General features: G+C 35.4%; 1 protein-coding gene across 1 annotated transcript in view; it reads left to right on the top strand.

Moving 5' to 3' along the window:
- mRpS6 (mitochondrial ribosomal protein S6) overlaps nucleotides 1-14,082 on the top strand; it is a 36,089-nt gene that overhangs the window by 4,992 nt on the left and 17,015 nt on the right. Inside the window, exon 2 of the mRNA XM_090409343.1 lies at nucleotides 7,309-7,448. Within this exon, the coding sequence (XP_090265469.1) occupies nucleotides 7,309-7,448 (140 nt within the window). The remainder of the gene's footprint in view (nucleotides 1-7,308; nucleotides 7,449-14,082) is intronic.

Below are 14,082 nucleotides of genomic sequence, written 5' to 3'. Positions count from 1 at the left end.
ATATCATCCAGGTGGTGACTTTGCAGGAATGGAAGAACCAACAGCTTATACTGGAATTGTGATGAATGAAGTAGAGGTAACTAGTCTATTACAGAACCTCAATGTCACTACATCTGTGGGATTGGATGGTATACCAGCTCGTGTCATATGTGAAGCGGCTAAAGAATTGTCAGTGCCCTTGACCATTTTGTTTAATTTGAGCCGCGGGTCTGGGTCACTCCCAAGGGGGTGGAAAGAGGGGAAAATAGTTCCGCTGCACAAAGGTGGTTCCAAGGCTGCTGTTGAAAATTACCGGCCAATCAGCATAACAAGAATCGTTATCAAGGTCTTAGAGAAAATAGTCAAGAGGAAAATACAAAATTGGATAGAAGAAAATGGGATACTGTATCGGGGACAGCATGGTTTTGTGAAAGGTAGGTCATGCCTCGGTAACTTGCTCACGTATTATAACACAGTGAAGGCTGAACTGGATAAAGATAATGGGTTTACAGTGATTCTACTGGACCTTGCCAGGATACCACATGAATTCCATGTGGTATCCTGCCTTTGACAGGATACCACATGGAATTCTAATCAGTAAATTGCAGCATATGGGGATGAACATAGGGTTGGTGAGATGGATAGGAGCGTGGTTGACGGAGAGATATCAGAGAGTGGTTTACTCAGGAGTAGAGTCCACAAGATGGCCTGTGACTAGTGGTGTGCCACAAGGATCTGTTCTTGGACCACTGCTGTTTAATTTGTTCATTAATGATATAGGAAACGATCTGAGAGGAAGAGTTCATTTGTTTGCGGATGATGCGAAGTTGGGTAGGACAATAGTGAATGCAGATGACGTCAAAATTTTGCAGGATAATTTGGATAGATTGGAGGTCTGGGCTAAGGAGAATGGATGTCAATTTAATGTGGCAAAATGTAAGGTTATGCATTTTGGGGTGAAAAGATTGGTGGCAGTTTACTGCATTGGTGGAACAGTGCTGCAGGAAATTGATGAGGCACGAGATTTAGGAGTGTTGGTGGATAAGGAATTGAAATTTAGGGGACACATTGCAAAAGTGGCCAAATCAGCTCATCAAATCACTTGGTTGCTGAAGAATATGTTGACAAGCAGAGACAAGCAGGTTATTGTTCCTCTGTATCGAGCCTTGATAAGACCCCATCTCGACTACTGTGCCCAGATTTGGTCACCTAGGTTTCTTCTTGATGGGGAGGAGGTGGAGAGGATCCAGAGGCGAGTGACCAAGATGATAGCAGGTCTGTGGAATGAACCGTATGAGAACAGGTTGAGGATTTGTGGGTTGCAAAAATTGGTTGATAGGCGGAGGAGAGGAGATATGATTGAGACATTGAAATTACTGAAGGGTTTCTATAAAATTAATTCAGAAGATATTTTTGAGAACATGGCTGGTTGTGGGAGGACTAGGGGACATCCATGGAAACTGGGCAAAAGTGTGGTTAGTAAAGGTGTTAGAGCTGGGTTCTTTACTTTTAGAGTAGTGAATGAGTGGAATGCGCTCCCTGAGTCTGTGGTGGATGCTGTGACAGTAAATGAGTTTAAGGCGAGGTATGATAGATACTGTATGAATGTTGGATAGTTGTGATGAATATGATTTGGGGCCTCCCTCGATGAGTCTAATGACTCCCTGGAGTTGCCCGTAATAATAGTAATAATATCAAGGCCAGACCATTAAAATCTAGAATATTTGCAGGACTATGTGAAGAGATGCAATCTCATTACAAGAATCTTCTTCATACTGAAGTAAGATGGCTTTCAAAAGGTCGTGTATTGGATCGTTTTTTTGAACTTAAAGAAGATATATTAATGTTTTTTCCAAAATGAAGACAAACCAGAATTCTATAAATTATTACAAGGTGATATTTGGTGTTCCAAACTAGCCTATTTAACAGACATATCTGATCATCTGAACAAGCTGAACTCCAACCTGCAAGGAAGAAATGAGAATATTTTGACATCTACAGATAAAATTAAAGCTTTTAAAGATAAAATAAAAATGTGGAAGATAAAATTAAGCACCAACAATGTAGAAATGTTCCTTAAAGTTGCCTCCAGAAAATGTAAGAACACTGATCTGCAAAAGCTTATTTACAGTCATTTAACATCGTTGGAAGAAAAAATTGACCATTATTTTCCAGACATTTCAGCCAATTTATACGATTGGATTCGAAATCCATTTGTAGAGTCAACATCAGCAATGAGTGAGTTAGGTCTTATAGAAGCCAAAGAATTAATTGATATAAGTAACGATCGTACATTGAGAATGAAGCATTCAGAAATGTGTCTGAATTCATTTTGGATAACTATGAAGTAGTACCCCAATATAGGATTCAAAGCACTTAACATCTTATTGCAATTTTATACATCTTATTTGTGTGAACTGGGTTTTTCTGCACTTGTAAATATTAAAACAAAGAAGAGAGAAAGACTAAAGGCCCTTGAAAATGAGATGAGAATGTCTCTCAAAAACAAGGCCTAATATCAAAGAAATATGCAAACAACACCAGGCACATATTTCACATTAAGTTCATATTTTATTATCTGAACCTTTATAATAGCTTTTGTTTTGTATGTTTTTGGGTTGTTTGAAAATAAACCAATTTAGTTTAAATAAAATCTGTTTTCTTTTAAACACGCTTTCCTTCATATCTTTAGTATCTCTAATATCAATTTATTTATGGGTTATATATGCGAGTCTTTCAGAATAAATTAATCGGCACTTTACTCTCTATAAAAAGCAAATAATACTAGGGGTACTGTGAAATTTATTTATTGATTTTAGTGTGCCGCCAGACAAAAAAGTTTGAGAAAACATCACTATCAACAATAACAGATGGGGTAATATAGAGCTATAAGCTCTGATCATGGAAGGAGGGTAACAGCAATAGCCGAGTCTCAGTTAAAACTTCATTGGCTACAGCATTACCCTCCTTTTTGCACACACTTGGATAAAGGATTAAACTAAATTTATTATAGTCTGACCAAGTGAAAAATAAACTTTCAACATCTTTCTCTAAATCCAGAGTAATTTAATAAAAAAGGTGGCACACCATTTGGCAGCTCCTATAGGAGGAGATGACCTTGCTAATGCTTCTGCTTTGGTATCTCCACTTGGGCCTGGCTTCCACTGAAGAGACCTCAATAAAGGTCGAAACTAGTCTGGGTAGTGGCCCTTCCCTTAATGCATAACATTATACATATCTGCAAGGAGATGCATTTTGCATTATGGGAGATACTGAGATAGGAGTGTTGGTAGCTTGCTCCACCTTTGCAAGGAGTTGCCCGGTGTTGTATCTCCCACTCATGAGACTTCAATATATAGGTCCAAACTAGTCTGAGTAGTGGCCCTTTTCCATAATGTTTTTGCATTATGCAATGAGTATTTTGACTCAATGGAGTGCCCATATAAATAATTATGGGAAGGATTTGATTTGATCAACTGTTATTCTTCTGGCCTGACCTCTAGTTAGAAAATCAAAGAAAACAAGCTTTATCCTATTTTTTATATATAACATGGCAAGAGAACAAATTCATATTAACTTTTCATATTTTTAATATAGCAATAATGGTGCTGATCAATAATTTAAATACAGTTTAATTTATAATTTAAATTTACAATGATCTCTTAGAAGAAAATGTAATGTGGATAGAATATGCACTATCCATATTCCTGGATTTTTAGACCATCATTATTGCTAAGATCAGGTGTTAAAAGTTTATTTTTCACTTGGTTAGACTATAATGAAGACTATAGTAAAGTGGTGCTGTACTACTTTACCCCAGTCCTGATGATACTTTCAGGCGCAAACTTTGTTTGCACACACTTGGATAAAGGATTAAACTAAATTTATTAAGATCAAGGTGGTTTATTAAAATTTCATAGGCCTTAAATTTGCCCTCATGTGCTGATTAAAAGAAAGGATTTTGCATCCAGCATCAACTTCCTATAAAGATCCTCCAGTGCTGTTTTCTATCTATGGGTCCCAGTGTTTTTTTTTTTTTTTTCTGTGTGTTATTCAGTTCTGAAAATTATATGTTAACTAAATACTTTTGATAAGTAGAAGAAAATATTTGTTAAAATATATAACTTCATAATGAATGGCATTTGTTTTGAATTTGTAATGAATATATAGAACTATTTGCTGACATGGTTGACCATGTGGATAATGTCTCTACTCTGTAACTTGTGGATTTAAATCCTGCTGAGGCATAGCTATTCAAGAAACTTTTTTGTGGTAGATAATTTTTGTTACCCAGTGTGATACCACTTCTTCATTTATTAGGGTCTATTTGGATCTCTGAAGTACATGAACCAGATTATTCAATGTGACCCACCCATGGAACTGTATCTATGATAGGTGTACCTTTTGTGGATGAGTCACAAAAAAAAAAAAGAAAAGAAAAAGTAAATAAAAGAAAAGAAAAAATTAACCATGAGCATGTATGTGGTTCTAAATGATGTAGGTTATCTAGTTTTCATGTAGCAATGCAGTTTGAAGGTGTGAAGTGGAGATTAACATCAAATACATGGTGGGGTGTTGTTATAGACTTAGTGAATCAATTGCTGGTGACAAAGAAATACATCAACAAATAAAGACAGTGGATGTGAAAAGTGTAATCATAGTAAAGGGGGGGGGGCTTTAATTATCCAGACATTGATTGGGTAGCAGTAAAATCTCATGAGAAGAATGATGAAACTGAGTTTATTGAGCTGTTGCAATACAACTTTCTCAAGCAGCATGTGACAAAAGGTCGAGGTCAAAGAGTGTTAGATTTGATTATAATGTCGGAGGGGATTTCATTTAAGGCCATAACTATTCTGCCTCTGATTGGTGACAGTGATCATGCTGTACTCTCTTGAAGTGACTAAGTTTGTGAATGTTCTATTCAGAAAAGGTTAAATGCTGAACTATAAAGCAGGAAATTATGACAGGTTCAGCAATATGGTATCAGTGCTGAATGAGAAGAATATCGAGAGTGGTAGATGATGCAGTATCAGAATGTGTCCCAAGAGTTCAAAAAATAAATAAGGTAGGAGTGAAATGGATATGTAATCTTAACAAGCAAGAGATTTGTAAGAAAAGGTGATGTGGAAGGAATACCATGTACATAAGGATGATGTCAGTTATGAAAATTATAAGTAGCAGGCCAGAAGAGTTACAACTGTTGTACAGAAAGCTAAGTCTGAGTATGAAAAGAAACTGGCTCTGCAAACTGAAGAAAACCTCAAAGAATTCTATCATTATGCTGCAGGTAAAAGAAAGAATGAATATAAAAGAATAACTGCAGATGGTGTGAAAGTGACATATGGAAGAGGTTGTTCAACTAATGAGTGCCCATTTTGCTGAGAGCTCAACCTGGTATATGCGACATTACTCTCACTGCTACCTCTTCACTGAATGAAGAAACTTGGGTGTATGAGGAGGTATTAGAGCTGTTGCACAAACTGAATATGAATTCAGCAATAGGGATTGATGGGATTATCAGTACTGATGCTACTGTTTCTTTGATTAGGCTATATAATTTGAGTCTCTGAACAGGGAAGATTCCACAAGAGTGGAAAGAATGTATGGTAATTCCATTGCACAAGGGTGGTGCAAAGACTGGTGTATCTAACTATAGACAATCAGTATCTTTGGAGTGGTGGTGAAAATTTTGGAAAAATTGATTAGACTCGAATTGAGATATGGGTTTCTGCTTTGCAATGAACAGCATATGTTTACTAAGTTGGGGGGGTGTCATGTTTTAGCAACTTGCTCATATTCTATAATAATGTTACCACTGAGTTAGACGAGGGGAATTGGATACACTATGATGCTTTTAGATTTTGCTAAGATTTCTGACAGAATACAGCATGGAAGACTGTTGCATAAATTGGAGAATATGGGATTTGATTATAAAATAAGAGGATAGCTAACTGACATATCAAAAGTGGTATATGGGGATGTGAGTCTGTAAGATTTAAGGTAATAAGTGGTGTAACCACAAGGATCAGTCCTTGGTCCACTGTTATTCAGTCTGTACATTAATGACATTAGGAAGGATTTGACAGCTGACAACAGCTATTTGCTGATGATGTAGGGTAATTAAGAATGCAACTGAAATTCAGTACTTCCAGAATGATTTGAATAGGCAGGAATTGTGGGTACTGGAAAATGGATGCCAGTTCAATGTTAGTAAATGTAAAGTCATCCAATGTTGTATTATATAGGGAGGATCATACTAGAAGAAACTGATCAGTCTAAAAATCTTGGAGTTTTTAGTAGATAGGAAGTTGAAGTTCAAGGACCATATGGCTAAGATTGCAAATACAACTCAGAGAATAATTGCAATTCTGAAACAAACTTTGACAACACAAATATAAGGCTCATTTTGCCTCTTTACAAGGCCTTGATAAGAATCTAACTTTGACTGTTGTGCACATGTCTGGTCTTTAGGTTTTGTGATGATTCTGATACAGTAGAGAGAAGGCAAAGGAGAACGTTAAATGATATGAAGATTGTGGAATACTGATCATGAAGACAGATTGAAAATTTGTAGACTGCAGACACTAGCAAATAGGAGAAAGAGGGGGTGATGTGATTGTCACTTACAAATTGCTGAAACAGGATTTCGGTAGATGCTGTTTTTTGGAGGGTGTGGAAAATTCGAGAAAATCCTTGGAAGTTAAGAATGAATGCTGTCAAGAAGGTGTGTGTGTGGTGGGGAACTAGCTTTTTCTCTCATAGTGGAGTGAGATTGGAATGGATTGTTATTGGGTGTTATATGTGCAAGGTAGAGTGAATGAATTCAAGAAGAGGTATGACATCTGGTGTGTGTAGTATGTGGCCTCTCTCTCGATTAGTTCCCGACTCCCTGGTAGTCTCTCTCTTAATAATAACAATATGATGTCAATTATCTTGTTTTCATGTATGTAATTCATTGAACAATGAATTTATTGAACATTTCATTTATTGAACAAAAAATGAAAATACATTTGTCAAATTATGATGTTTGTAATCAGATTTAACAATTTATAACATACCAGGCAGGCAAGGTATCTGATAACTGAATTTCAATGAAAAATATGAACTGTTAATTATGAGACAATCCCCCCCCCCCCCAAAAAAAAAATAAAAAGAATTTAAAAATAAAAATAGGATAGTCAAGTTCTGTGCTCTTTTTTTGAATATTTTTCCATACATATTTATTGTTACTAGATAATTTTACAATTGTTCTGGAATTATGCAATGCTATAGCATTTCTTTATCAACCCATTCTTATACATTGTATGTTTAAATTATTACATGTAGCCAGAATTATTCTCTGCACTGAAGAGAACTGGAGAATTTTTACTTAACACAAACGTTGTACTTCGCAAAATTGATAATCTTGGATCAAAGTTTCTTCCATATAAACTTAGAACACATTCACAGGTATTTAGAGAAGGCAGGTATGCATTTCATATTACTTCATATATATATTGTGAATTTTATTAGGCATATTAAGGTAGTTATATTTCTGTTAGACTAATAAAGACTTGTTTTATGATTTCCTGGTGGAATGTTTTAAAATGTCTGCAATCATAGGTTAAAACCTGGAATTGAGTTGATTTATGCCAAACATAAACAGCAGGTATTCATCAAAAGTGCTACTGGAAAATTCTCCATTTAGTATTTTAATTTTAAGTACATATTTTGTTAACCTAACTTAATAATAATTATTATTATACAGTAATCTCAAGACTTTGATCACTGTATGGTTTATAGCTAGTCTAATGTTTGACTGATTTCTCTCTTATTATTATTATTTGACACCTCCGGGGAGTCCAAAGACTCATCGAGGGAGGGCACCTGCTCTACAACTCTATCTCCACCACTCAATCCACCAACGTCATCTACCGCCGACCACTACCACTATTATTTCCACAGACAATCGCATTTCTCTTTTATTCCTTATAAGATTATTATCCCAAGATCCTGATAGAGTAAGACTCATTGTGAGAAATCTATTATTCACATAATACCTATCATACCTCTCCTTAAACGCATTCATTGATGAAGCACTCACAACCACCTCTGGCAACACATTCCTACCATTTATCACTCTCCAAGCTAAAAATCTAGTCCCAGCACTCTTGCTAACCACACTCTTACACAATTTCCACTGGAAATCCTTTTCAAAACTAATCTGGATAGTGACTCTTTCCATAATGCATAGCAATATATTTTTCTGAAAATATGCTGTGCATTATGGGATGCTGAATCAGTGAATGTGAAGTCAACAGTCTCTGTATATAAGTAACCTAGTTATGAAATACATTTTGTGCACGTTGTTTGCTTACTCGGGTAAAAGATTAATATGAATAGACATGCTTTTATCATGTATTTTGTTTTCAACAACTTTGTATTCTCGTAGACAGGCTTATACGTTGCTTATGCATTATTAAATCACTTAAGGAATTGAACAACGTAGATATGAATATAAATTAAATTACACTTTAATAAAGATTTCCGATATTTCGGCAACGTCATTTCTTACAAAAAAAGGCACGTGCACGTAGGCACTACAACACAGTAACTGAGAATGAAGAGATGAAGCTATTGTTCTCCTAAAAGTCCTGATGGTGTGCTCTCTAGCAGGCTAAGTAGTGTGGAATTCTCCCTCCTTATAGGGAGAATTCCACAGACCTCTCACCATCTTGGTCACTCACCTCTGGATCCTCTTGCCCAGGAAACTAGTGACCAGATCTGTACAAAGTAATATATGGCCATATCAAAGCCTTATAAAGAGGAATAAGAACTTCCTATCTCTGCTTATCAATGGATGTTCTTCAGCATTAAAGAGATCCATGAGTTGCTTGCCCACTCTTTTGCAATTTGTCTCCAAACTACAACTCCTTGTCTGCTATCATCCAGCATAATACACAGCTTTTCAGGTGGCCACTAGATGATTAAGAGAATTGTGGAAAGATTAGCTTAAATTTTATAAATGTGTAGTGATATTTTTGAATTGTTACACATACACAGCTATCATACAAATATTGTTGTATGATAGCTGTGGTTGATAGGAGTGCTTGGTTTAATTAAAGTTGTGAATTAATTAAATTATTTGTGTTTGTTGTGTGTGTAGCTTTGAGAGTGTGCAAAATGGTGATGAGACATGTTGCCATTTATGAAAGAAATATGCAAGCAGCATAGATATTTCAAAAATGGTGAGGTGTCTTAAAGCAATGCAAATGCTTGTAGAGTGACAGAAAATATCTGTGAAGAGGAGTAATAGAGATGAGAAAGTTTGGTTGTGCAAGAAGTGTAACATACGTATGGATTATGAGTTGTCATTGAATATGAGCAGTAGTGGAGAAATGATCATGGATGTAGTTTGGAAGTAAGCATAGTTGACAATATGGTTCATGAAACAATAGTGGCAAGGCATTGAGTTAACAGTGGTGAGCAGTAAGACAGTAGACGCTCAAGATAGTAAAAAATGTGATTGGCATAAATTGCAGTGAGAAAGTAGTTGAAGAGATGAAAATGGAATTTAATAAAGATAAGGCAAGAGATTAATTGTATGAGGAATGAATGAAGGAAAATTACAGATTTGCATGGAAATAGGATGAAAGATGGCACTTTGAAAGAGATATTGAATGATTCAAGAGCAGCCCTGTATGGGGATTCAATGATTAGAGGCATGGTGAGTGAAGAGGTGTCAAGATTTGTTCAGAGACTATCAGCTAAGTTGGTTTCTGGTCTTTAGATTGAGAGAATGCAAAATATGGAATGTTTATACAGTTTACTTGCTGTAGTAACTAAATCAAAGTAGAAATGATGGACTCTTATGGGAAATAGTTCTTCTTCACAAATTCTAGAATTAATTATTTATTAATTTTTTTTTTAATCTCTTGTTATTTTTACTAGAACCTTAATGTAAGTAGACCATGATACCTCTACATCATGTATGTGCAGTTTGCACATTTCATTGTTGAATATACCAGTTTCTGTTCTTGTTGTTTAATTTGGAAGTCAAACTGAAGATGCCCTTGATATTAGGGCAAAAATTTTATACCAATAAAATATGTGGTGTATATTATCGCGTATAATGCGAAAAATTTATGGTAAAAAATACTACTTAAAGTTAGGGGTTCACATTATATTCAGATCCTAAAAAATATAACATCTTATTAGACTTGCACACACAATATATACTACCTAATGTCTATGCAACCAAATCTACTTGATCCACTCACATTCGGTGACCGAGCGCGCATTGTATCTGCACATAAAGCTACTTACATTACTGGCATTATGCGCAGATACGATGCGCTCTCCGTCGCCGAATGATAAAGCACAGTTAGGTATATTGGTTTAACCACAGTTCATTTTAAATATTATTTGTTAAACAAACCTAGCCTGAAAATGAGCCAACAGAAATGTAAACGTTCATCTTTTGAAGCAGGATTTAAATTGCGTGTCGTGCAGTTTGCAGAAGAACATAATAACAGTGTTGCTATGAGAGAATTTGTGTAGCAGAGAGTAATATTAGACTTTAGCGTAAGCAAAAAGACCGTCTTGAAAAAATCCCCAAAACGAAATGTGCCCCTCGTGGAGATCTAGCATCCCTTCCAGAACTCAAAGAAGAGCTAAATGAATGGATTTTGACTCAACGACAAGATGGCATTATAGTAACAAGAAATGCAATTCGTTTTCGAGCTCTACAACTCACACCAGGTATTTCATCTTTTCTTGCTTCGCCTGGGTGGTGCAACAGATTTATGGAACCCAAAGCATTAACATTATGACACTGAACAAAAATTGTGCAGAATTACCAAAGCATCTTGAAGAAAAAGTGCAGTCCTTCCATAAATTTATCATAAAATTACGGAAGTGTCATGGATATGAACTTTCCCAAATTGGCAATATGGATGAGACGCCCATGTACTTTGATATGCCTGGGAATCTAACAGTAAACTCAGTTGGTGAAAAGGGTGTCTTCATAAAAACAACGAGACATGAAAAAACGCATTTTACCATTGTTCTAGCATGCATGACAGACAGAACCAAATTAAAGCCAACAGTGATATTTAAAAGGAAGAAAATTCCGAAGCATATGAAATTTCCACCAGGTGTAATTGTTCGCGCCAATCAGAAAGGTTGGATGGATGAAGAAGGTGTACAATTGTGGCTGGATCAAGTATGGAACATACGTCCGGGTAGCTTGTTACGTCAACAAAGCATGCTAATCTGGGATATGTTCCAGGCGCATTTAACAGAGGCAAGCAAAGAGAAAGCACGTGAGCTACGTACAGACCTAGCAGTCATACCGGATGGTCTAACTTCCGTTTTGCAGCTGCTTGATGTCAGCTTGAATAAGCCATTTAAAGATCACTTATGTGAAAAATGGAGAGAATGGATGTCATCTGGTTTGGTGAAGATGCCGAAGGGTGGGAATTTTCAGAAGCCTGAGATCACCCTAGTCACCAGCTGGGTTAAAGAAGCATGGGATTCGATACCATCTGAAATGATTCAACGCTCATTTCTTAAATGTGGAATAAGTAATTCAATGGATGGATCTGAAGATCACATCATACACGAAAGCGAGGATGATGCACAACAAATTGGAGAGCATGAAGACGATGACAACTGCTACACTGATGACGCAATCCCTACAGATGAATTTATAAATGAAATGTTTGATGACTCAAAAGATGAAGAAGAATTTAAAGGATTTTGTTTTAAAATAAATATTTCTTTCGTTAATTCGTCTTGTATTTTGACATTATGTTTTAAAATAAATATTTCTTTCGTTAATTCTTCTTGTATTTTGACATTTTGTTTTAAAATAAATATTTCTTTTGTTAATTCTTCTTGTATTTTTATAATGTTATGAAACAAGATTAACAGATCGCATTATACATGGACATGGCATTTTAGGGCTAGTTTTCAAACAAAATTTCTAGTTCGCATTATACGTGGATCGCATTATACGCGATAATATACGGTAAGTTAAATCCATTTTGTTTATTACTTATCATGACTTATGTTCCTATACGTCAGTGTTTCTCAGACTTCAGATACCACATACCCCTTCTTAAATTTTCATTATTACTAAGTATCCCCTTATCAAAATAATAATAAATAAAGTAATTTCATTGTAAATGTCTATTTTATTTGAATTTATATGTTCATGTAAACAAAAAAATACCATTTATTTTTAATAGAACAAAATTTGGAATAGGTTCCTCTTCATTTTCTGTCCATGAAAATCCACATTTCAAGTAATTCATATCATACATACGGAGATTTTTCATCTTCTTCCTAGTTTGTTCTCTCGAGATGTCAGACGACATGCCATTATCAATTCCATTTGATACAGATACGATATCAACATTTTCTTGTTGCTTACGGCTACTTGTATTTGCTATATTGCTCTCTTTTGTGCGTTTTATAAATCCAGTCTTTAACTAATGATCCATACTTAAGAATTTGTAAGCTAAAAAAAAATTACCGTATTTATTCGAATAAACTCTCATTTTTTTCCCAAAATTAAAGGTAAAAACTCATGGTGCAAGATACATACGGGGATTTTCAGAAACTAAAGTTTTCAGAAAAAAACTGAAAATGGTGTGACTTACCAAGAAGCTCCTATTCGCTATCGCTACTTTTGGCATCAAGAACAGTTTCCTTGTGTGCTTCGTCAAAGTCATCTACCCAAATAGCTTCATCTTCTTTTCCATTATTTCAAACAAAAATTACCAGTAATTTACAAGACTTGAGATATGTAATGAACAATCCTTTGCAAATGACTAAGTAAAAGCCTAGTGGGCCAGTAGAGATATAGAGCAGCTATGAAGAAGTACATATAATTGGTGCAGTATTAACAAAAGATCACGCGAACCAAAGACAAAGGCAAGCCAACAGTTGAGTTGAAATGCTAATTCTTTTCAACTGAATTCCATATCTGAAACACATTCACTATATATTTTAGTTTTAACACATTCATGACAGGGTGGTGTCAAGCAAAACCGTATGTTGCAGGTGCAACATACGGTTTTGCTCGAGTCTATAGAGCAGTTTCTGTTGGAGGGAGATGTGATTCATTAGTTAGTGCCATTTTTATCCCAGTTGTCTCTAATTGCACTATTTGTTGAGAAATATATTACACAGACTCCAAATGTCTCTGCACCTTATTCAGTGATACAATAAAACTATTTGTTTTTCTTGTCTTCAGTATAGTGACGCTGTTGTGGAGGGCGTATTGTTTACCACAGGGAGCGAGTTACTATTGCCAGAACGTGAACAAACTCGCAATTTGAATAGGAGAATTCATACATAATATAGAATTTATTAAGAAATATATACGTTTAAAAGAATTCTTTTTTTTCTTAATAATGATTCCATGCATTAATGATGCATAGCCGAAAATTGAAAATATCGTGTACCACACTTTGAGAAACACTGCTATACATCAGATTATTAAAGGGATATATGTAGAACAGTAAGGCTTGTGAATGTGGAAAACTCTGTAGCCAACTTATACTATGCAATGATAGGCTGTCAAGAAAAGAGGTTGACAGAGCTTGGAAATTGGTAGGATACATCAAATACAGGTAATGTACTTGGAGATTGTACACCTAAGTTTTGTTTAATGGTATTACGACACCAAATGAACTAAAGTATAAAAAAGATGCTTATATTCTGCTGGATTTCAAACCGCATCTTCATAATACATCTACAGCTAACACGTGACAATGAGTTAGTGTCTAAAGTCACCTAATTTGTTGACTTTTTTTTCTTTTTTCTTTCTTTTTTTTTTTTTTTATAAGCCTATATATTCCCCACTGTTGGGTAAAGGCCTCTCCCATTACGGGAGGTTTTTGGGTCTCCTTCTCCCATGGTGACCCAGTCCATCTTGGGAGAGTATTTATACACTTGTATGAATGGGTGTATGAATTGGTGACTTCTAATGTTGTAAAAAAAGAAGTATTATAGCAATGTAGAAGTTGACCTTAAGATAATTCTCCCAAATTTTTGACAAATTAATGCAACCACACTTGTTCAGATCAGGAGAATGCTTCATAGCCATGGCTG

This window comes from Typopeltis vanoorti, chromosome 19, assembly GCF_054136105.1.
Source record: "Typopeltis vanoorti isolate ZY-2024b chromosome 19, IOZ_Tvanoo_1.0, whole genome shotgun sequence".
NCBI lineage: Eukaryota > Metazoa > Arthropoda > Arachnida > Uropygi > Thelyphonidae > Typopeltis > Typopeltis vanoorti.
This window is presented reverse-complemented; position numbering and strand designations above follow the sequence as displayed.